Source organism: Trachemys scripta, chromosome 6, assembly GCF_013100865.1.
Source record: "Trachemys scripta elegans isolate TJP31775 chromosome 6, CAS_Tse_1.0, whole genome shotgun sequence".
NCBI lineage: Eukaryota > Metazoa > Chordata > Testudines > Emydidae > Trachemys > Trachemys scripta.
In genome coordinates this window covers 107,305,925-107,326,983 of record NC_048303.1, presented here as the reverse complement: position 1 = coordinate 107,326,983, position 21,059 = coordinate 107,305,925, and the positions used below count along the sequence as shown (strand labels likewise).

The following is a 21,059-nucleotide window of genomic DNA, read 5'->3' as shown; positions in this document are numbered from 1 at the left end:
GTGCTGTAATTGAGCTAATCACACCTTCCAGTGAAAAAATCTGGAAAAAAAATTTGCACCTCAAAAGTATTGTTGATATGAATGTCACATTGTAAAGGGACTAAGATTAAAAAAAAAAAAACACCTTCCCTTTCCCTACCCCCCAATCTTTAACTGTAATGTTTCATTTGCCAGATACAGATAATTATATGTATGGCCCTGTGTAACATGATTTCATAGAGGGCACTGAAATTGTGAAAATACTCCCAAACACTGAATTTTTTTTTTTTTTTTTTTAAGGAAGCTCTCAAGGAGGGAATGAATTTTATCAGTAACCTGAGTCAATTTTAGTCAGTGTCATTCCAGCCTCGCAATTGACTATTTGTACAGGTCATTCTGTGCAAATGCCATGAAACTCAATACTTTGCCATTTTGTCATTAATTTTCTTAAAAAAAAATTACACAAGGCCCTAATTATATGGCTCCCATCACCACAGTACCCAAACAATAGTTCAGGTTGCAACTCTTCAGCACCTCCATAAAAGCTTGATTTTAATTTATTTAAGGGATATACTATTGTGTCTTTTCATTACGAAAGACCTGGGGAGAGGACCAGGGGACAGAAAGAAGGCACTTTTATTACTGGGAGATGGGCACAGAAGTTGAATAAATTACTTTGATATGTTTTTTTGGTAGTATCTCAAACAGATTTGACAGCAGCTTTCACTTCTTGTAGGATCTACATCTCTTCTGGCATCTTGGACAACTCAATACCAAAAGAAAAATTAGACTGGGAAAAGCCAGACCCCCCAAAAAGCCATTCTTCAAACTCTAGTGGACTTTATTGGAATATAAGCATTGACAGGTAAAAAAACAAAAATACCACAGTTTATTATTAAACAATTACCTCCACCACAGTCAGTGGTAACAGATTAGGTACATTAACAACAATCTACTTCCTGTGCTTATACAAAATGTAAACAATTACTGTAGCAGTTAATATTTAATGGTTACTGTCATATGAAATACCTGGAATAAAAATTATTCAGCTTTCCTTACAACCTTGAAAAATTCTATGTTATTATTTAAAGTCCTTAGCGCACAAAGAGGAGGTCATCGCTCTGAACAGAAGACAAAAGGTGCTGAATCAAGGCAACTGTAACATTAACTGCTTTCGATACTGAGGTACTGAATCAACTCAGTTTGCTTCCACCTACTATAGTGATTGTATTTACATTTTAACTGAGCAGCAGTTCAATTAACAGTATGGAGATTACAAAAATATACATAGTATAAATATCCCCTTATCGGGTGCAGGGAAAAAACGCCGTCATGGCGAACTGAAATGCAGTGGTAAGGCATGAATCCAGCCACCTGGAAATAAAGTGGTAAGACCTAGGAGGATGCTCTCTTCTGTTCAGAAAAGGGAGATTCATAGACTTCCATTGGTGGGCAGGTACAAACCAGATGCTGATCTCCATAGATGTCATCGATTCGAGCAATTGTGGGCCAAAATTTGCTTTCAGGCTTCACAAATGGCTAAATACAGAAAACGTGTTTAGAATTGGTGAGATACTATTCATTAGCTCAATGTCTACCCAGGATGCACTAGCATCATTTAGGTATCCAAACATAAGATCAAAGGTCTGCCTGCTCCTTTGAAAGACTCCAGAGTGCCCTATAGCAGTATAAGCTTGCATTCCTCATCTCAAAAGGGCCTCATAGGACTGTAAAGCAAACAACTTCCCCCTCCCCATCAGTCAGCATCTTGCCAGAATCTAAACAGAGTTCTTTGCGATGGAGTCTGTGTAGTGCCTAACTCCATAGAACTCTGATCTTTTATTAGGGATCCTAGCACTACTGTAACACAGAAAACCTTGCACAGAAGGAATGGAACTGAGGGGATTCCTACCTAGCTTCTCTCAGGGGTAAGGGTGAGGTGTTAGAAAGCCAGGGTAAGGTAGGTAGAGAGCAGGTTTTGCAGAATGCTGAAGTAAAACAGTACTTATCTCCCTGTTTAGTGAAAGGAAAATAGTACACTTGCTATAGATCATATCTAAACCATTAAATGAAAGTATGTAAATAGGATAAATATGAATTAGATTAGTTGGGCTTACAAAAATATTCTCCATGTCTAGGCTCAAGAGATATTGCCAGACTAACAACCAAGAACAGCCACAAACTAATGAACATTGGTAATTAAGAGATACTAAGATTAAATAGCTACTTACTAGTGGGAAAGCTGCTACCTCTCTGGAATAAGGACGATCCCAGTTAGGGGACGTAATGCAAGTCAGAGTGTGTGGCGACATCTACAACAGCATAAAAGCTAGTTAAAACATGCAGGAGAACTGGATTCAGTGAAACATTTCAGTCTACCAACCCCCACAAATCCATATGTTGCTGATACAACATCTTCAATAGTTCAGATTAGTGCGGAGAAGATACAGCATGTTTAATCAACAAACGAAAGACGGATTTAAAAAAGGAAATGGACTGAAGTGATTCAGAATATCCATATATTTTTTTTTCAGCTTTACTATAGAGTTTACATTACTTCAGAGATGAAAATAAAATAGGCAACTGGTTATAGTTGTGGCCATGAATTTTTGTTTCTTCTGCCTTGCTAGATTTCTGAATACAAGAACAATAGCAGTAATCAGATTCTTCTCCACTCCATAACTTTGGTGTTTGGCAGCTGTATTCCTCATTCCAATTACAGTACAAGTTCCAACCCATTTAACTTTGGGGGAGGAGGAGGAGGAGAGGGGGCGAGAGAGAGACTTCAAGCTACACCGAGTCTTCTTCAGGTCTAAGAGCTCTGTGCAGCTCAAAAGCTTCTCTTTCACCAACCAAAGTTGATCCATAGGGGATATTACCTTGTCTCTCATCTCCTGGAACCAATGTGGTTACAACCCCAATACAAAGAAAAAATAAGTCAGATATTTAAAAGCCCAGTGCAACATTAGAGAAGGTGCAGTCAACTTGAAACATAGAATGAGTTTTCAAAGATGAGTTATAGGTAGTTTTGAGTACTATATGTGCTCAAGTGCCTCTTCCAATTTTTATGATCAAGTTTTGGGGTTGGTTGCCTCCTCTGAATAAGTGAGTGTCATTCACCCATTACTATGTAAAAGACCAAAAAAATACAAACATGAAAAACTAAAATAATATAAACACTGTTCACAAACTTTTCAGAATTTTTTCTCCAGTCTATAAGATAGTCACCATAGTAGACAGGACTTCTGACTAGGTCAAGTCTAAAAGATTTCAGGGAAAAGCATTTAAGTTGATGGAACCCTTTAAATGCACCAAAGATCTGTGAAATTTAGACCAATATTCACTCAGATTTGCACATCAATCAATGTTTTATTCCTTCACTGTTTCATATTCTCATTTGCATACAATAAGTTTCCTACAGTACTGAAAATTTCAGATTTTTTTTGGTAGCACTACAAATAAGATGACTTCAAACAGCAGCAATGGAGACAGTGGCTGTCATAACTATAAAGGGAAGGGTAATAGCTGTCCTGTGTACAGTACTATAAAACCCCTCCTGGCCAGAGACTCCAAAATCCTTTTCCCTGTAAAGGGTTAAGAAGCTCAGGTAACCTGGCTGGCATCTGACCTAAAGGACCAATAAGGGGACAAGATACTTTCAAATCTTGGGGGGGGAAGGCTGTTGTTTGTGTTCTTTGTTTGGGAGTGTGTTCTTTCTCGGGACTGAGAGGGACCAGACATCAATCCAGGTTCTCCACATCTTTCTAAACAAGTCTCTCCTATTTCAAACTTGTAAGTAAATAGCCAGGCAAGGTGTGTTAGTTTTCCTTTGTTTTTCTCAACTTGTAAATGTACCTTTTACCAGAGTGTTTATCTTTGTTTGCTGTACTTTGAACCTGAGACAAGAGGGGAGTCCTCTGAGCTCTTTAAGTTTGATTACCCTGTAAGGTTAATTTCCATACTGATTTTACAGAGATGATTTTTACCTTTTTCTTTAATTAAAAGCCTTCTTTTTAAGAACCTGATTGATTTTTCCTTGTTTTAAGATCCAAGGGGTTTGGATCTTGATTCACCAGGAGTTGGTGGGAGGAAGGAGGGGGGATGGTTAATTTCTCCCTGTTGTAGATCCCAGGGGGGTTGGAACTGTATTCACCAGGAGTTGGTGGGAGGAAGGAGGGGGAATGGTTAATTTCTCCTTGTTTTAAGATCCAAGGGGTTTGGATTTTTATTCACCAGGGATTTGGTGAAGGTTTTTCAAGGTTTCCCAGGAATGGAATCCATTGAAATGGTGGCAGCTGAACCAGAGCTAAGCTGGTAGTTAAGCTTAGAAGTTTTCATGCAGGCCCCTACATTTGTACCCTAAAGTTCAAAGTGGGGATCCAGCCTTGACAGTGGCGTTGTGAAGTTGGTCTGCATGTCAACTCACCTTTAATGGGTTAACCCTGGAGTCCATTCTGCCTTCCTCTATTTCAGCAATTTCTTGACGAATGTTGATCATTGCATCACAAAATCTGTCCAGCTCTGCTTTGTCTTCAGATTCTGTTGGTTCAACCATAAGGGTCCCTGCCACTGGCCAGGACATTGTTGGAGCATGGAAGCCTGAATAAAAAGGAATCCCATCAGTGATTACAGAGTACTTGTAAACCAGTAAGAGTATTAACCAGCAACTGCTGTGTTTGGTTTTCATAAAAGCTGAAAAAGAGAGTTCTTAATTACAGTTGCTTTACACAGACCTTCACTCGTTGGTGTCAACAGACTAAAAAACGTACAGCTGGGCAACATGCCAGAGGGCATATATGTCAGAAGTTAAAATCTCAAAGCACACTAGTCTCAGTCCAAAAGGAAAACCACCAATTTCATAGTATTGTCTACAGTACATAGAAAGCCAGAAGTCTTCTGACTACATGAGATGTGAAAGCCTGAATCCTTGACCTTCTTTTTGGTCTGGTGTTCAAAGCAAATAATTTCTTCCCAAAAGCAATATTTCTGGCTTCTTCCCTTCACATCCATCCTTGCAGTCAGTCACTTTTTCACCCTCTCTTATGACAGGCTGTCAGACAGATTATGAAAGTTGAGAATGGTGCAGACCTTCTGTTCCCTGTAAGCTGCGCAGTTGGGAGGCTGCCCAGGACAGATTCAAATGTGCCATAGTTGATTAGCAGAGCCAGGCAAATCCAACAGAATGTGTCCAGGTGTTTTCCCCCCCTCAAGCAGCTGCTGCTGGGACCCTCCTCCTGGCTATGTGGGGGGAGGGAGGAAGCGAAAGGAGGGTGCTGATGTCAAGGTGTCTCCCTCCCCCAGCCCCTGTACTCCATCTCCACAAACAAGGGTAGAGGGGATGGCTCAGGACTCACACCAGCTCTCAACAAGCCTTCAGGTGAATGTGTGCCTTAAAGAGACAGCACACAGTCTCAGAGACTTCCCCACCAGCCAAATCTCTCTCACACACACACACACACACACACACACACACACACACACACACACACACACACACACACACACACACACACACACACACACACACACACACCTCCCAACACTTGTTGTTACTTCTTGGTACTTCCTGCAATGTACATATATTCTCTGTAATTTTATTCTTTCAAAGTGCTGTTATTTTAGTTTTTTGACTGGTCTGTGCATTTCATAATTTTTATCTCGCTCTTACACTTAATTCTTTGAGTAGTGAGTTCTAAAATGCCTAACTTGTGCTGGCTAGAGTAATTATCCCTATTGGTAACTTTTTAAAAATATATATTATACAGTAAAAGCAGTTTTATCCAGCATGTTAGGGGAATGGGGGTGCCGGTAAGTGAAAAATGCCAGTTAACTAAGAAGGAGAGTGTTTTGGTGCGTGGCTGAGGAGGGCAGGGGGGGTGGGGCGGGGCGCAGGCTCTGGGAGGCAGTTTGAGTGCAGGAGGTGGCTTGGGGCACGGGAGAGGGTGTGGGATCCAGGGTGGCGCTCACCTCGGGCAGCTCCCCACAGTTTTTGTCCCAGCTGCTAGGCGGAGGCACGGCAGCCTGCTTTGTGCTCTGCCTACGCCACCCCCGCAACTCCCATTGGCCGTGGTTCCTAGCCAATTGGAGCTGCAGAGCTAGCGCTCAGGGTGGGGCAGGGGGGCAGCATGCGGAGCCCCCTGCTGCGCCTCTGCCTAGGAGCAACCGGGACAGATTGCCCCTTGTGGGGACCGGCCTGAGCTGAGCGCCCTCTGGATCCTGCACCCCAACCTGCTGCCCCGAGGCCCCTCCCACATCCACCCTCCCTCCCCGAGCCTGTGCCCTGCACCCTCTCCTTCCCCCCCAACCCTCTGCCGGCCCCACACCAACCAGACCATAAACTGGAAGATCAGAAAATGCCAGTTCATAGAGCTTTATCTGGCACTTCACCAACCAGTAAACAGCTTTTACAGTATCTAGGTTTTCTGTTTCTACTAGTGGTGCACATTCACACATTACCTTGGAACATTTAACAAAATGTATTCCGCACATGGGTGGAAAAAAATAGAGGGAACATTGGTGCAGACATGGGGCACCAAGCAAAAGGAAGATAGCACCACTGTAGGAGGGATTGGGTGAGGTAAAAGGAGTAGGCTAGTAACTGTCCGGTTGTCTCTATTTTTAAGTAAGCCAGGTCTATAAGCCATCTTGGAAGAAGCTCAACGGGAATTTCTACCAACCAGATGGATCCACATCATAAATACTGAAGCCATTACCTATCTATTTTCAAATGGTGTAATGTGCCCTTTCGCGGACAGAAGCAGATCACTACAGCGAGCAGGAAGGATTTTTTTCCTGGTACCAAACAGTTAAAACTGATTTTAGGATTAGTTATTTTATTGAAAGCGACAAAGAGTCCTTTGGCACCTTATAGACTAACAAACGTATTGGAGCATAAGCTTTCATGGGTAAATAACCACTTCGTCAGACCTTTTGTCGCTTTTTACAGATCCAGACTAACACAGATTTTTTTTAGAATTTTTGTTATTTTACTGAGAATCTCTTACAGGATGGCATTTTAGTGACAGCTGCCCATGTTAACTTAGGAACATAACAGTTGCTATAAAGGATCAGACCAGTGACAGCGGTCCATGTAGTCCAGTATCTTGTCTGACAGTAGCCAGTTGTGGATGCTTCAGGAAGGTGCAAGAAATTGCATAATGGCTAATTAAGGAATACTTTGCCCACAGTGGAAGTTTCTTCCTAACCTCCATCAGTGGCTGACCTGTGCCATGAAGCATAAGAAAAGTTTAAGGATTTAAACTATTTAACATAACTATAGATGCTCCCATTTTCCATACAGAGGTTTAACCATGTTTGAATCCCACAAAGTTCTTGAACTAAGCCAGATCCTCAGATCCTGTCTGCATGTGCCCTGCACAGCCCAGGAGGGGGTTGCAAAGTTAACAATAAGCCCCTTTTGCTCTTGCCTGGTGCAACAAAGAACAGCATCTGTGCTAGATGCCCATAGCTCCAAGGCGGCATTCCAGCAGCTGGAGATTGTCCAAAAACAGTCAATATAAGGGAATAAGAAGGTGGTGGTATAGGAGCCACTATGTTGCTACAGAACACTAGAGGACTAGAATCTTAATGTAGCCCTTGAAGGTAGGTTTAAGAAATTTTAGTCTTTACTGCTGTAAATGCCATGTCCTTTTAGGACTCTCTCACCATAGTCCTGAAGCCTCTTTGCAACATCCACAGCTTCAACATTTGCTGTTTTCTTGAAGGGTCTGGCGTCCAAAATAAATTCATGAGCTACATAACCTGTAAGTGAACAAAGGTTACATACTGATCTCACTTGTTGAAGAACAGAGCAGAACTGCACATTGGCCTCAATTTTAATACCACATTTCTGTTCCTGTGGCTTTATGGAGTACGCATCTCAAGGATGCCCAAGGACCGTCCAGTTGGAGACTGCAGTTTCACAAGTGCACATTTAAGAGACTATGTGAACTACAAGTGTATTTGAATATTTATTTGCCCTTCCCTTGCCTCTCCATCGCCACACTTTTAAATGATTACTTTTAAAAACAAATTTCCTTGGTACACTTACAGAAACGACACTGTGTTGGAGTGCATTAGATTTAGCAAGAGAAGAATCAGACAAATGCTCAAAGCAGCTCCTCTTATATGTGAGTATATCCTCCTAAGGTATATTCTTATTATGTACATGCCTTTCCTCCTGTACAAGTTATGTTAAGTACATTTTCAGGCCTGTCCAATAATGAAGCAGGACTGTACTGCCACATGATTAGTGTTTGGCTCATAAGCTCCCCAGATCAGCAGGTCCTGAGAAAGGAGCATGCTCATATTCTGAAAGAAAACAGTAGCTCATTTTTTTTGAATGACCAATATTGAGAGTTGCTAATGGGCTGAGGAAGAAGCCTGTATTCAGCCTTGCCAGAAAAGCAGGATTATTAATATCTCAGGCCCTTGGGTGAGTAACAAGGGAAAGATCATGGATTCTCCAGAGGAAAATACTTTCTTCCAGGCTTTTTGTGCAAGTGTGACCCGAGACCCCCAACTACATTACCACCACCATTCCAGAAAAATAGAGTTACTCTTGAATAGAAGATTGAGCATTTCACTTCTGAATCTTTCAAAAACTTGAGATTTAAGCTTTGTATTTCTGTGAACTACATTTTTAAAATACTGTCAGCAGCTTTAATCAATCTTTACTCGCTTTAAAGTAAAGTATTTACATAGCTACAGCGTATATGGAATGCATTTTGGACATTTTAATGCCATTCAATTGAAACAGGGAAGAGGCAGTCACAAAAATAAGATCTTTCTTCTACTGACTTGAAACTTGCAATCTGATATTTTTTCACAATTTCTGCCCTGCCTTAAGGGGAAAAAAGAGTGGGTAGGCATTAGCTGAACCATTCCCCAAAGAGGTTACATTTCATAACAAAAGTGTTAGGGAACTGAAACAGATCTGGATTAGTCTCCTAAACCAGCCATGCATCACCACAGACATTTTTTAGGGTGGAAATAGTGGGTATTGAACAAGAAATCATTTAAAATTCTCTTTGCTTACTGTGCTACATATTATATTGAATTACTACAGTCTCGCCTCAATGACTTCCTATTTTTAACAGTTTTTTTCCCCCACTATTTAAATTAAAATAAGACTTACTTGCCAATCTGAGGAGAAGTCTCTGGTTCAAAGACAGGCAAAAGATTAATTTACAACTTTTAACATTGTTGCAACTAATTACCAAAAGTGCACTATTCACCTCTACCAATACCTTAGCTTCATTTTGGCTCCTGTCTAGGATTAGCACTAACTAGTTATTTTCCTGTGTATGCACTGTTTTTCAATATGTGCTGGGACTGAAAACCCTCACATCAGTTTAAAGTAAACACCGCATCTACAATCCAAAGTGCTATAGGAGATGCTGGGAGAAACCAGAATGTCAGGAGACAAAGTAAGCTCAATACTTGCCTCTTGCCCCTCTGAAAAGGACTTTGTAGTGTTTCTCTAGTCTTTTTGCCATGTAGTTAGCATTTAATATAGCAATCTCGGAAGCGTGTTTAAGACCCTTTCCACCCATCATCTGAAAAGAGCAAAAACACTACAGAATACAGGTCTGAAACAACCCCTTACCCGTAAACAAGGAACATAGTCTCATAGGTTAACACGTCAGTTCATAAACTCACTGACACACACGGCATTTCCTGTTTCACCTACCCCTCTTTTGGAAGGGCTGAATCCAAGACTCACTAAAAGCTCGGATGCTCCTCAATGATTAGCGTGAGCAGCTCTAGCACCACACTCGGATGATATTTAGTTTTCTTTCACATTAAAGTGACAAAAAAACAAACTGAGCACGTTCCTTCATATGAAGGAATTTTGGTAGACAAATAAGGATTTGTTTTCTGTTTAGCAAACAGGCTAATTCACAAAACAAGGAACTTTCCACAGCCCTTAAATAGCTTTAAAATGGGTAGAAGAGAGTTGCTTGGTGTGACAGGGTCAAATGCACCCCTGGATTTCCAAAATGCTGTTCACAGCCTCTCTCACTCCATTTGGAGAGCAGGCCAGAGTGGCTGCTGGTTTATTATCTATTCTCAGTATGAAAGAGCAGGGAGATGCCTACACTTAAAATAATATGCTCCAGTGTGAATATTTCAAAATTGGAATCAGCTTACAATACCAAGCATCATTACATATCTTTAGGATAAATATAGAAATTAGGCTCATCTTAAACTCAAAGATCTGAAGCACATTTTTAATAGCATTTACCAAATAAGTGTTAAATTAGCCCATGATTCTAACCATGTGTCAGTAAGTTTCAGTGTTCCAAAATATTTGAATATAGACCAACACTAAAGCCAAGTTCTCATATACCCTAACCAAAGCTAATCAGATTTGATTTTCATAGGTTAGTAAGATTTCACTGAAGACCATTTTTGTCTCCTGAAGAAAGACGTTTCAAGAAAGTTGCATTTACTAGCTGCAGAGTGATTCTAACATTTTTGAACACAATACTGCAGCGTATTGAGACAAAGTAGGTAAGAAATTCTGTAAATAAGAAATTAATTTACTATTGCCAAGAAGCTCCCTGAAGAACATGAAAATCGGATGAGTCTGAGAAACAGTGGGAGGAGAAGCCTCTTTCTTGGATACAGTCTAATTATACATGTGGTTATAACTCTGGCCTCAAGAAATATTAAAAGGCAACAAACAAGGACATTAAACAAGTTGCATATGTTCATTTATGGCACTAGTTCATTGTACTGTCCTCACTATCTATAGAAGCAGCACTCCCACAGACAGCAAGAATCCCAACATGAAATTTATTCCTGAAATCTGCTCTAGGACTTCTAACAGAGGCACTGGTTGTTTTGTGGATTGTGTGCATGTCTTCTTGGGGGAAAACTGCATTAAACAGCCTAAGAACATTCTACTTGCCCAGGTGAAATAATTTTTTTCCTTTGACATGTGAGTAAAGTATAACTCCTTGAAGTGAAGGGCAAGTAAACAGATTTTGTACTTGGGTTAGAAAGTTTTCCTGGGCGTTTTGCAAGACTACCATATACTGTATCTGAAATTAGAATGTGTGAATCAATGCCACCATTTGCAATGACCTTGTGAACCCATTTGAAAGCATGAATGTTGGATAGGTCTAAAATACTCAATTTCAACTTCCCAAATGTAGAAATGCCACACTGGGAAAATAAACAGATCCTTAACTGATGCTGGGGAAGAAAATCTACGCACCTTGATATAGGCCCAGGAAATAGGCAATATAGCACTGGAGCCCCAAGGGGCAGCACTAATTGTACCCAAAGGGCATGCATCCTTATCAAGCTGTTGATCCTTATCAAGCTGTAGCGCAACGACAGGATGGGTAGGCAGATAGGGCACCAGATGATTCTTCCTGAAACACAGATACATTGATTTTAAAACAAACACATTGCTGAATCATTTTGGCTAGCTTCAGAAGAGGATTCCCACTTCTTTTTTTAATCTGTCAGGACTATCAAGTATAGAAATCCACTTTAATGATTTCCATGCCAGTCTACATTTCCTTTATCATTCACTCCAAATGGAATCAATTGCTGTGGTGAGTTTTGCAAGATGGACACTAGTCCATCAAAGATTAGACTGAAGATAGCTTACTTCAAAAATAAATCTGAGCTGGTAATCTAGTGAGAGGTTCCATATTAAATTGCCAGTTCCTTACCCATGCCTATTTACTGTTGCAAATGTAAGCCCAACACAAATCCTTGTTCTTTCCTAGACTGGTTTTTGCCCGGATCTGAGCACAGATTATCAAGACTACAGCAAAATCATGCTGTTCCCCGTGTCACTCCATTATTGCAATGGCTTTCCTTATCCTATCTGTTTTGCTTATGTGGTGTAACTATTATCAGGACCAAACGTTTAAGACCCTTCATGTTGGAAGAAGTCAACGGGTTTAACAAGCAGGATGATTGTCTACACACACTTGCTTACACAGTACACATTTTCCATGTGGCGCATGGCCTAGGGTTTCATTATTTGCAAACTAAACACCAGGTCATTGCACACATTATTCTAGAACAATGGAATTCTCTCCCTTCACCGTAGAATCATAGAATCTCAGGGTTGGAAGAGACCTCAGGAAGTCTCTAGTCCCACCCCTGCTCAAAACAGGACCAACCCCAACCATCTCTGCAGACTGGTATTTCCCAACTTGAGGAACATTGGACTAATCATTGGGGATGGGTGAAAGGAGAAGAAATGTAGAACAGAGAGATGCAGTAAGGGATGGGGTAAGTTTAGGGTTAGAAGAAAGACTGGGAAAGCTGTACAACTCCAGATGTGCACCCACAATCAACATTTTATAGCAGCTGTGGGTAAAGTATGCAGTTTCTCCTTGAAAGTCACCAGCCTTTCCTCCCTAAGTAGGCCCTTTAATGCAGCTGACCATGGCTGCAACTTGCATAGACAGACTCCAGGATCAATATCAGCCCACCTGCACAAGCTTCTCTTCCCTACTGCTGGGACATTCCTTATAGCTAGTCAAGGAGTCACCAGTAAAAGACTCCACCTACCCAGAGCAGCATGTAGCCTTCTAAGGAGTAAGAGAAAACAAAACAAACAAACAATATGAAGTGAACAAGAAGTCTAGAAAAGAAACTTCCAGGATACTGGATTGTGCAAGGGGACCTATGGGAGCATCCATCTGCTAATCCATCTGCTAATCCATCACAAAAAGATGGAGAATCGCTACCACAGGGAGGCAGATTTGTTAGCAGCATTTAACTAAAAACTAACTTCTGATATGCCTGGCTCCAGAGTCACCAAGGGGTGGTTGCTTGTTAAGACTCTAATGCACTGGCTGAGGGATATGTGAGCACAGTAGTGATATGAAGACAACAATACAATGCCAGTCTTAAGTGCCTTAGAATAGAAACGTACACAACAACTGCCAAAACTAAGCCTCTCCCAAATCAGTGCTAGTGGCCCTTACTCTCAATAGAATTGCTATGTACAATTAACTAGGGTCCCTTCTCCTCCAAAGTAAATTTAAGAGCTAGAGCCTGATACTCACACTCCAATTGGCCCCATTCCAGGTCCTCCTCCTCCATGGGGAATGCAGAAGGTTTTGTGAAGGTTTAAATGAGAGACATCAGAGCCATAGTCTCCAGGGCGACACAGACCCACCTGTCAGAGAATCACCACCAAAAGCTCAAATGCTGTCTCCGAAAATATATTTTTCATACACAAACTGATCTCATCACTGCCATTTGACACTCTAGGAGAAAGTTGCATCTGTTAATGACCTATCAACATGCTTTAGTGTCATTTCTTCAATTTGTGCTGGTTTTCTATGCAAAAGGGAGTCTAAAATTATTAGATTAATTTTGTTTTCCTTTACAAGGTCATATCCATTAAGTATAGGAAGGTTTAGCATCTTTAACAAATGTTAAATTCCTAACTAAATGTGTAACAGACACCTAGATCAGATAAAGGACTTTAGACTTAAAATTCAATTTACTGTTCTGGCCTTTCAGATATTTTTTATAAACATCTTTGAGGCAAATGAGAACATTACAAATAATTCTACGCACTAGACTTCTGGTCATTCAGCATGTAGCCCATTTTAAATTATATTTGTAACATATAGCAATTTCCTGCATATCTTTATGGGACCTTACTGAACTAAGTTTAAGTATCTTTGGGATTCATTGTTTTAAGTTAATGGTTTTGTATGATTTTGTTCTACTCCATGGGGGAGGGCTACCAAAGCTCTATCAAGAACTAAAAATAATAGGTGGTGATTAAGACAAACCAGCCAGGTTGTAGCCCTTCCAGGGAGGTATCACCTTCTGGGAAGCCTTGCATATAGTATTTCAAACTGGATTCTCCAAAGACTAACAGACAAAGAAATGACGTTTGGATAAAAAGCTCGAGTTTTAACTTTCTCAGGGCCTTTCTTTTGATCCAACAAGTCAACAGGACCGTTGAAGAGGAAACAACACTTGCAAAGGGATGGAAGGACTTGACCTGTGAGGGCCTCATAAGACTGATGGGTGACCTCTGGTAAGCTTTTTTGTATGTATGTAGGTTCTTTTATTGTTTTGAATATGTTTTCTCTCCAATACTTTCACCTTAATAAATGTGCTTGCTTATAAAGAGCTGTGTGATAACTTGTAACTGCAGGCAATGATGCTGTTCACAGCCTCTGGAGAGAAAGCAAAGCACAGACACTGGGCTGTTTAGGCCGCCTGGCTTGCTGGAAATATCACAGTGCAAGGCAGGGGTCTGTTCAGCCTTGAAAACCCTGGGTCAGGACGGAGAGAGATGCTGATTTCTGCCCTGAACTGTGACAATATTTTTTACATCCAATTTCTACTGGTGTTTTTGGTAACCTCAGTTTCTTTCCAAACATTTATGGTATATCAGTCTTATGGTGAAGTTGTGGTAGAGTTGAAAATGTGAGAACTGACATTTGTTGTTTCTCTGGAAGTTACCACCACCGACCCCAATAAATAGCTAAAATTGGTTTAACAGATTCACACCTGGGCATTCATGTTTGCACCATCTAGGTAAACCTGGCCTCCATGTTTGTGAATCAGGTCACACACATCACTGATATCCTCTTCAAACACACCATTGGTGGATGGGTATGTGATCATGATGGCTGCCAAGTTATCTTTGTGCTTATCCACCTTTAGAAAAGGAGGGAATATCGAAGGTTACTGGAGGGTCACAAAGTTCTCTTCAGCAAAATCCTTTATAAAAATCAAGTAGTTACTGTCACCACCACAAGTGTTTTACATGCTGAAAACAAGTTTACCCATCTCATCCAGCAAAATCGAAACTGCCAGTCACCCTCCCTGGCACATGATCTTGGTGCTAAGTTGTAGACTTTGGGGAAATTTAATGATCTCTAAGAAAAAAAAAACTTTATGCAAATTTTCTATCATGACAAATGTCTGGTTACTGAAGTGAAAGCTGTTGAGCTCTACTTTTCCTTCAGAAGCATCTATGTAGAAATGTTTGTTCTTCACCAAGACTAATTTAAACCAATGATAGTGAGGGAAAAGTAGTATGAAAAACAGTTACTTGCTTGTACAGCAATGGCCATTCGAGATGTATGGCACAGACATCCATTCCATCATACAAGTATGTGTGCACCCAATGCAGTAGAGTCAGAGACTTTGCCGGCAGTACCACGAGGCAGCACATGTGCCCCTGCCATTCTTGTGTGTGGAGCCAAGGGCATAAAAAGGGGCATGACACCTTTCACACAACTGTCAGTCTAATACCCACGGTACCAGGGAAAGTGGGACAGTTGTGGAATGTATATGTGCACAATACATCTCAAAGAACAACAACAGTTACTATACACTACTATAAGGAAGTAAACAGGTTTTTTTTCCCCTCCACCCTGTAGTGAGGCGGTGTGGCTCTCTGCCGCCCCGGAGAGGGAAGAGCCCGTCCGGAGGCCAGAGTGGGCGGAGCTAGGAAGCTCTGAGCCCGCCGCTCAGAGGGTCAGGCGGCGACCCGGAAGTATAAAGGCTCGCCTCAGAGCTCAGTAAGGCCCCAGCCACCAGAGACCAGACGTCTCCAGCCTAGCTCGTGACTGGGAAAACTCTGTGGCCCAAGGCGGCCACCAGGACTGGCCGGGCCTGCCCTGCGCCCGCTACCTGGGAGAGCTGCCGGGCCTGCCCTGCGCCCGCTACCCGGGAGAGCTGCCGGGCCTGCCCTGCGCCCGCTACCCGAAAGAACCTATGGTGCTGGACCCCCCAGAGGACAACACCCAGACCCAGGTACTACCCGAGGGGGAGTCTGGAAGTAGCCCGGGGGCAGCCAACCCTAGTCTGGCCAGGATCCCCACTGACTATGCAGCGGGTCTTCTGCTGCTGCTAGGGCCCCGGGCTGGGACGCAATGGAGTGGGCAGGCCTGCGTCCCCCCTGCCACCCCACTCACGGGTGGCAGTCTCCCCCTCTCCCAGGCCTCTGGAGGCTTGGGGCCTACTGTTTTTGCTCAGCCCTGACCTAGGGCCTGGGCCTGCTATTAATCGTACTGCTCCTGCTCAGTCCTGCCTGAGGGCCTGAGCCCATGACTCATTGTTGCCCGCCCTGACCCAGGGCCTGGGCTACAGTGTTTATTTCAGTTAGCGCAGGGGCTGCTGAGGGAGATCCCCGCGGACAGACTAATTCCCCAAACAATAAAACCGTATGTAGTGAGCTGGTGTAGCTCCCCGCCGCCCTGGAGAGGGTCGATCCCCAGTTAACCCTTGTACACACTCCCTTGAGTGATTATGCACAGATACATTCCACTGCCGGTGATTCACGAGCAGTTTCCTTAGAGATGATAGGACTTGAAAAGAGACTACAGCACTGACTTTCCAAAGATGGCATTGCCCCGGGAAGCTGGAGTGACAGTGTAGTGTCTGAAAAAAGATATGTACCAACGACCATGTTGTTGCTGCTTTGCAAATGTCTACTATCGGTATGTTACTTAAGAAGGCTGATGAAGTGTAACGAACCCTAGTGGAATGGGTTGTTGTTCTCTGAGGAGAGGAAACCTTGATACAGTCAGAAATCCAGTCAGATATATGCTGGGCTGTAACTGGTTGCCCTTTCATCCTTTCAGTGAATCTCCTATACTTTTTGTAGCCTCAGCTGAAAGATTTCGTTGCTGTCCAGATAAGGATAAAGCCCTCCAAATGACTAAAGTGTGAAGCTTCTCTTCAGTTTTGCTAGAATGAGGGTTTTTTGGGGGGAAAAACAACACTGGAATATGAATGGTCTGAGGTGAAATGCAGATACAACCTTAGACATAAGCTTCAGGTGTAGCCTAAGAAAAAACCTTACTTTTGTGAAATGTCATGGAGATGGAGTCAGCTAGCAGTCTCAGCTCCAACTCCCTTCTTGTGGAAGTAATTGCTACCAGAAAGGCTATTTTCATTGACAGCAATGATAATGAAGTTGTTGCCAAAGGTTTGAAAGGGAAACCCATTAAACAGGACAAAACTAAATCCAGGTCCCATGGGGGTACTGGATCAGAGACTGGAGGGTACATACGAATAAGACCATTTAAAAGTTCTCAGACAATATTAAAGGCAAAATAGTGAAATATCCCCATGGAAATGCGGTTTTGGGCACCACATTTTAAGAAAGATGTGGACAAACTGGAGGGAACCAGACCTATAAGAAAGTTTAAAAAATTAGGTATGCTCACTCTTGAGAAAAGATGACTGAGTAGGGACCTGATAACAGTCTTCAAATGTATTATGGGCTGTTATAAAGAGGATAATGCTCAATTGTGTTCCATGTTCACTGAAGGTAGGACAAGTAGTAAGAGACTTAATTTGAAGCCAGGGAGATGTAAGTTAAATATTAGAAAAAAAAAAAATCTTATTCTAGGGATAGTTCTGGAATAGGCTTCCAAGGGAGGCTGTGAAATCCTCATCACTGAAGGTTTTTTAAAAACAGGTTAGACAAACACCTGCCAGGGATGGACTAGGTGTATTTGGTCCTGCCTTACTGCAGGGGGCTGGACTAGGTAACCTCTCAAGGTCCCTTCCAGCCCTATACTTCTATGAGCTCTAAGGCAGAGATCCCTATTTCTTTGTCCTCATGGAGAATGGGATACAGCTCGGACAGTTGTCTCTCACACATCTCTCGCCGAAACAAATGAGGCAACTCTTGTGCTTATCAGTGACACAGATAATAGCCCTGAATGTGGTACATTTTTTCAATCCAGGAGATTTCTGCATGGCAATCCCCCCCCGCCCCCTTGCACCTTCCCCACCCCAAAAGAGCTATTAACAAACTAAACTAGAACTATACACAGGAGAAAATCTCTTTCGAAGCTAACTGAGGCTCAAGAGTGGTGAGGAGCCCCACCTCTTGTCATGGTGGTAAGAAGGAACTAAGAGGAAGGCGGCGGCCAGGCCCTTTTTATGCCTTCAGTTCCACACACAAGGATGGCAGGGGCACGTGTGCTGCTGGCAAAAGTCTCTAACTTGAATGCATTGGGCACGCACACATCTACAGTGGAACGTATATGTGCACAATCACTTGAACAAGAAACGTAAGTTTAATCACATTTGAGAGAGATTTTAAACCAGCTGCACTCATTGGTTAACAAAACTGGTCTTTCAATTTTCTAGGAAATTGGCTGCCAGTCTTTTTTTCCTTCAGTGGCAATGATGCAATAATAATTTCAATACCTAACTGCTCCAAAATATATTTTAAATATATTCTGCTACTTCTTTAGCTTCATCTGCAGCCAATCTATTCAGAGATGCAGAGGCAGTTGCCTAGCAACATCTTACCCAGCCATGAGACTGCTCTTCAGTAGATGAAGGTTAAAGTGCAGCTACAAATGTTTGAGAATCACATGAATATGCTTCATTCACTTCAGATACTGAACACAGGAAGGGGAGGGGACCCCAACAACTCTGCCATTTCTACACAAAGGATCCCCAAATTTAAAGAGGACTTATAAGTTTAATGGCTTGTGTCTCAAATAGAAAGAAAAGGAAGAATGATTTATTCTTCTTTTAAAGTAGGTATCTATTTATTTGCACCATTTTCCTGCATAACAGAAAATCTGATACAGCTGCTAACAATCCATTATCCAGAGGGAAAGTTTCCACCCCCAAAATAAACAGCAGATATGACACTCACCATTGCCTTTAGATGGGCAATATCAATGTTTCCATTTTTATCCACCTCGACTGGCTGAATCTTCATCCCTGCCATATGGGCACTTGCTGGGTTGGTACCATGAGCAGATTTAGGAATAAGACAAACCTGAGTGGAGAAAAATGTAAGTTCTAATTACACTGACCAATCATGAAATCCCAATGCAGTAAAACCCATCAAAAGGTGCATTTCATTATCAGACCTCCAGAAAAGGTACAAACAGAAGTACTACTTGTATTACAAGAATTCAACACAATTTTCATACAGCAAAATGTTTACATAAATTGCAGCATCCAAAACCCACTACCATATTAACCGTTCATTTGCTGAGTATTCCTCACACTGAGGGCCACTTTTGAAGAACACTTTCATTATAAGTTTCTGCTCACAAAATTGGGGTTGGGGTGCGGAAGGGGGTGAGGGCTCTGGTTGGGGGTGTGGGCTCTGGGGTGGGGCCAGAAATGGGGACTTCAGGGTGTGGGAGGGAGCTCCGGGCTAGGGTGGGGGAGTGGAATGCGGGGGGGGGGGGGGGGCAGGCTCTGGGATGGGGTTGAGGAGTTTAGGGGGTAGGAGGGTGCTCTTGGCTGGAACCAAGGGGTTCGGAGGGCAGGAGGGGGATCAGGGCTAGGGCAGGGGTGTGGAAAGAGAGGCAGGTTCTAGCTGAGGTTGCGGGCTCTGGGGTGGGGCTGGGGATGAGAGCTTAGGGGTGCAGGCTCCAAGCAGCGCTTAGCTCAAGCGGCTCCTGGGAGCAGCGGCATGTCTCTTCTCTGGCTCCTACGCAGAGGCGCGCCCAGGCAGCTTTTTACACTGCCCCATCTGCAGGCACTGCCCCTGCATCTCCCATTGGAGCTGGAGTGGGGCCATGCCACGGCTTCCAGGAGCTGCGTGGTGCGACCCCTGACCCTGCTTCCGGCTGGAGCACCGGAGCGGGGCTGTGGTGTGGCCCTGGCTGGAGCGCTAGAGCAGGGGTAGGCAACCTATGGCACGGGTGCCGAAGGTGGCACACGAGCTGATTTTCAGTGGCACTCACACTGCCCGGGTCCTGGCCATGGTCCGGGTAGCTCTGCATTTTAATTTAATTTTTAATGAAGCTTCTTAAACATTTTAAAAACCTTATTTACTTTATATACAACAACAGTTTAGTTATATATTACAGACTTATAGAAAGAGACCTTCTATAAACATTAAAATGTATTACTGGCACGCGAAACCTTAAGTCAGAGTGAATAAATTAAGACTCGGCACACCACTTCTGAAAGGTTGCCGATCCCTGTGCTAGAGCAAGGCAAGCCCCAAACCCTGATCCTCAGCGGGAGCTCGCGAGCCACCTTAAAATGGCTCTGGCACATAGGTCGTAGTTTGCCCACCCCGACCAACATCCATTGATGCTGCGTTAGTCTTCCTGCAAATCATGAAACCAAGTCTTCTTTTATACACAGTGATGCCTGTAAACCTCAACTCTGGATTAAACAGATTAAGTTTATAATTAAAACGAGTATGTAAATAATGCTACTTAATTTAAATTGAGTTAAAGTAGCTTATAATGAAGTGCCTTACAGTCAACAAGTAACATGCTTTCAAATTAAATGAAGTGCTGCAATATTTAAGATTTCTGCTTTTACACCATATAATTACAAAACAAATGTTAATAAAAATAGCTCATTTTTAAAAAAATGAAATCCGAAAAACTTAATAAAAGAGAATCTACTATGGCACCAAGATAACTGTCCTGTTTGTAGTGACATATAAAATGTAACATTTAACAGCGCCAGGTGTCCTGAAAAGAATGTAAGGGGCCCAATTCTCCACTGTACTGCACCTTATATAGTCATTTGCAATTGTGCTGCAGAATTACAGAGTGGGTATAGAAAGCTACATTTTGGCTGGGTAGTGTTTTACAACCACTTGTTGTAAAGTGTAAATGATTAGATGTGATGGCTGCTTGCATCGCTCAGAATATTTTCCCCACAAGGGGGCACCAAATCAAAAGGAGACTTACTCCGAAGAGAGCTTTTGGTCAGGGTTCTTTTGCTTTCATATTCAGCCACTGCAAAAAGCCAGATACCCCATGGCTGTGCACATCACATTTGAACTTTAGGACAGCCATAGATAACAAGATACAGTGCCAGCTTTTACAGAAACTGGGAAAGAGATCAAACATACCAGATTACGTAGAAAGAACAAAACTTGTGTGTATTTTTAAGTGAAACACCTATCTTAGGCTTGCTGGAGAAATGTAAGCACTGAAGTACCTTTATATAAAAAAGAAACAATGTGAGACTGACACTGCTGTGTAACAAGTTTCAAAGAAGTCCAAGTGTTCATTTCAATTGTCAAAGTTTTTCTAATCTTAACAAACGCTTCCTTCCTCATCATACTAAAGTTTATAAGAAAATAAAGTAGTCATCCTGCTGCTAGGAAG

The 21,059-nt window shown here is 42.4% G+C and overlaps 1 protein-coding gene across 2 annotated transcripts in view; it reads right to left on the bottom strand.

Moving 5' to 3' along the window:
- Positions 1–802: 802 nt before the first annotated feature.
- The window catches only part of GLDC (glycine decarboxylase), a 69,455-nt gene continuing 49,198 nt past the window's right edge, over positions 803–21,059 (bottom strand). Inside the window, exons 17-25 of one of the 2 annotated variants that reach the window (XM_034774604.1) lie at positions 18,620–18,745; positions 14,494–14,643; positions 13,023–13,135; positions 11,204–11,363; positions 9,425–9,536; positions 7,645–7,740; positions 4,406–4,578; positions 2,211–2,291; positions 803–1,518 (exon numbers count right to left, since the gene is read on the bottom strand). In XM_034774604.1, coding sequence (XP_034630495.1) covers positions 1,375–1,518; positions 2,211–2,291; positions 4,406–4,578; positions 7,645–7,740; positions 9,425–9,536; positions 11,204–11,363; positions 13,023–13,135; positions 14,494–14,643; positions 18,620–18,745 — 1,155 coding nt within the window. In that variant the 3' untranslated portion in view covers positions 803–1,374. The remainder of the gene's footprint in view (positions 1,519–2,210; positions 2,292–4,405; positions 4,579–7,644; positions 7,741–9,424; positions 9,537–11,203; positions 11,364–13,022; positions 13,136–14,493; positions 14,644–18,619; positions 18,746–21,059) is intronic. The other variant, XM_034774605.1, reaches the window with a different exon arrangement.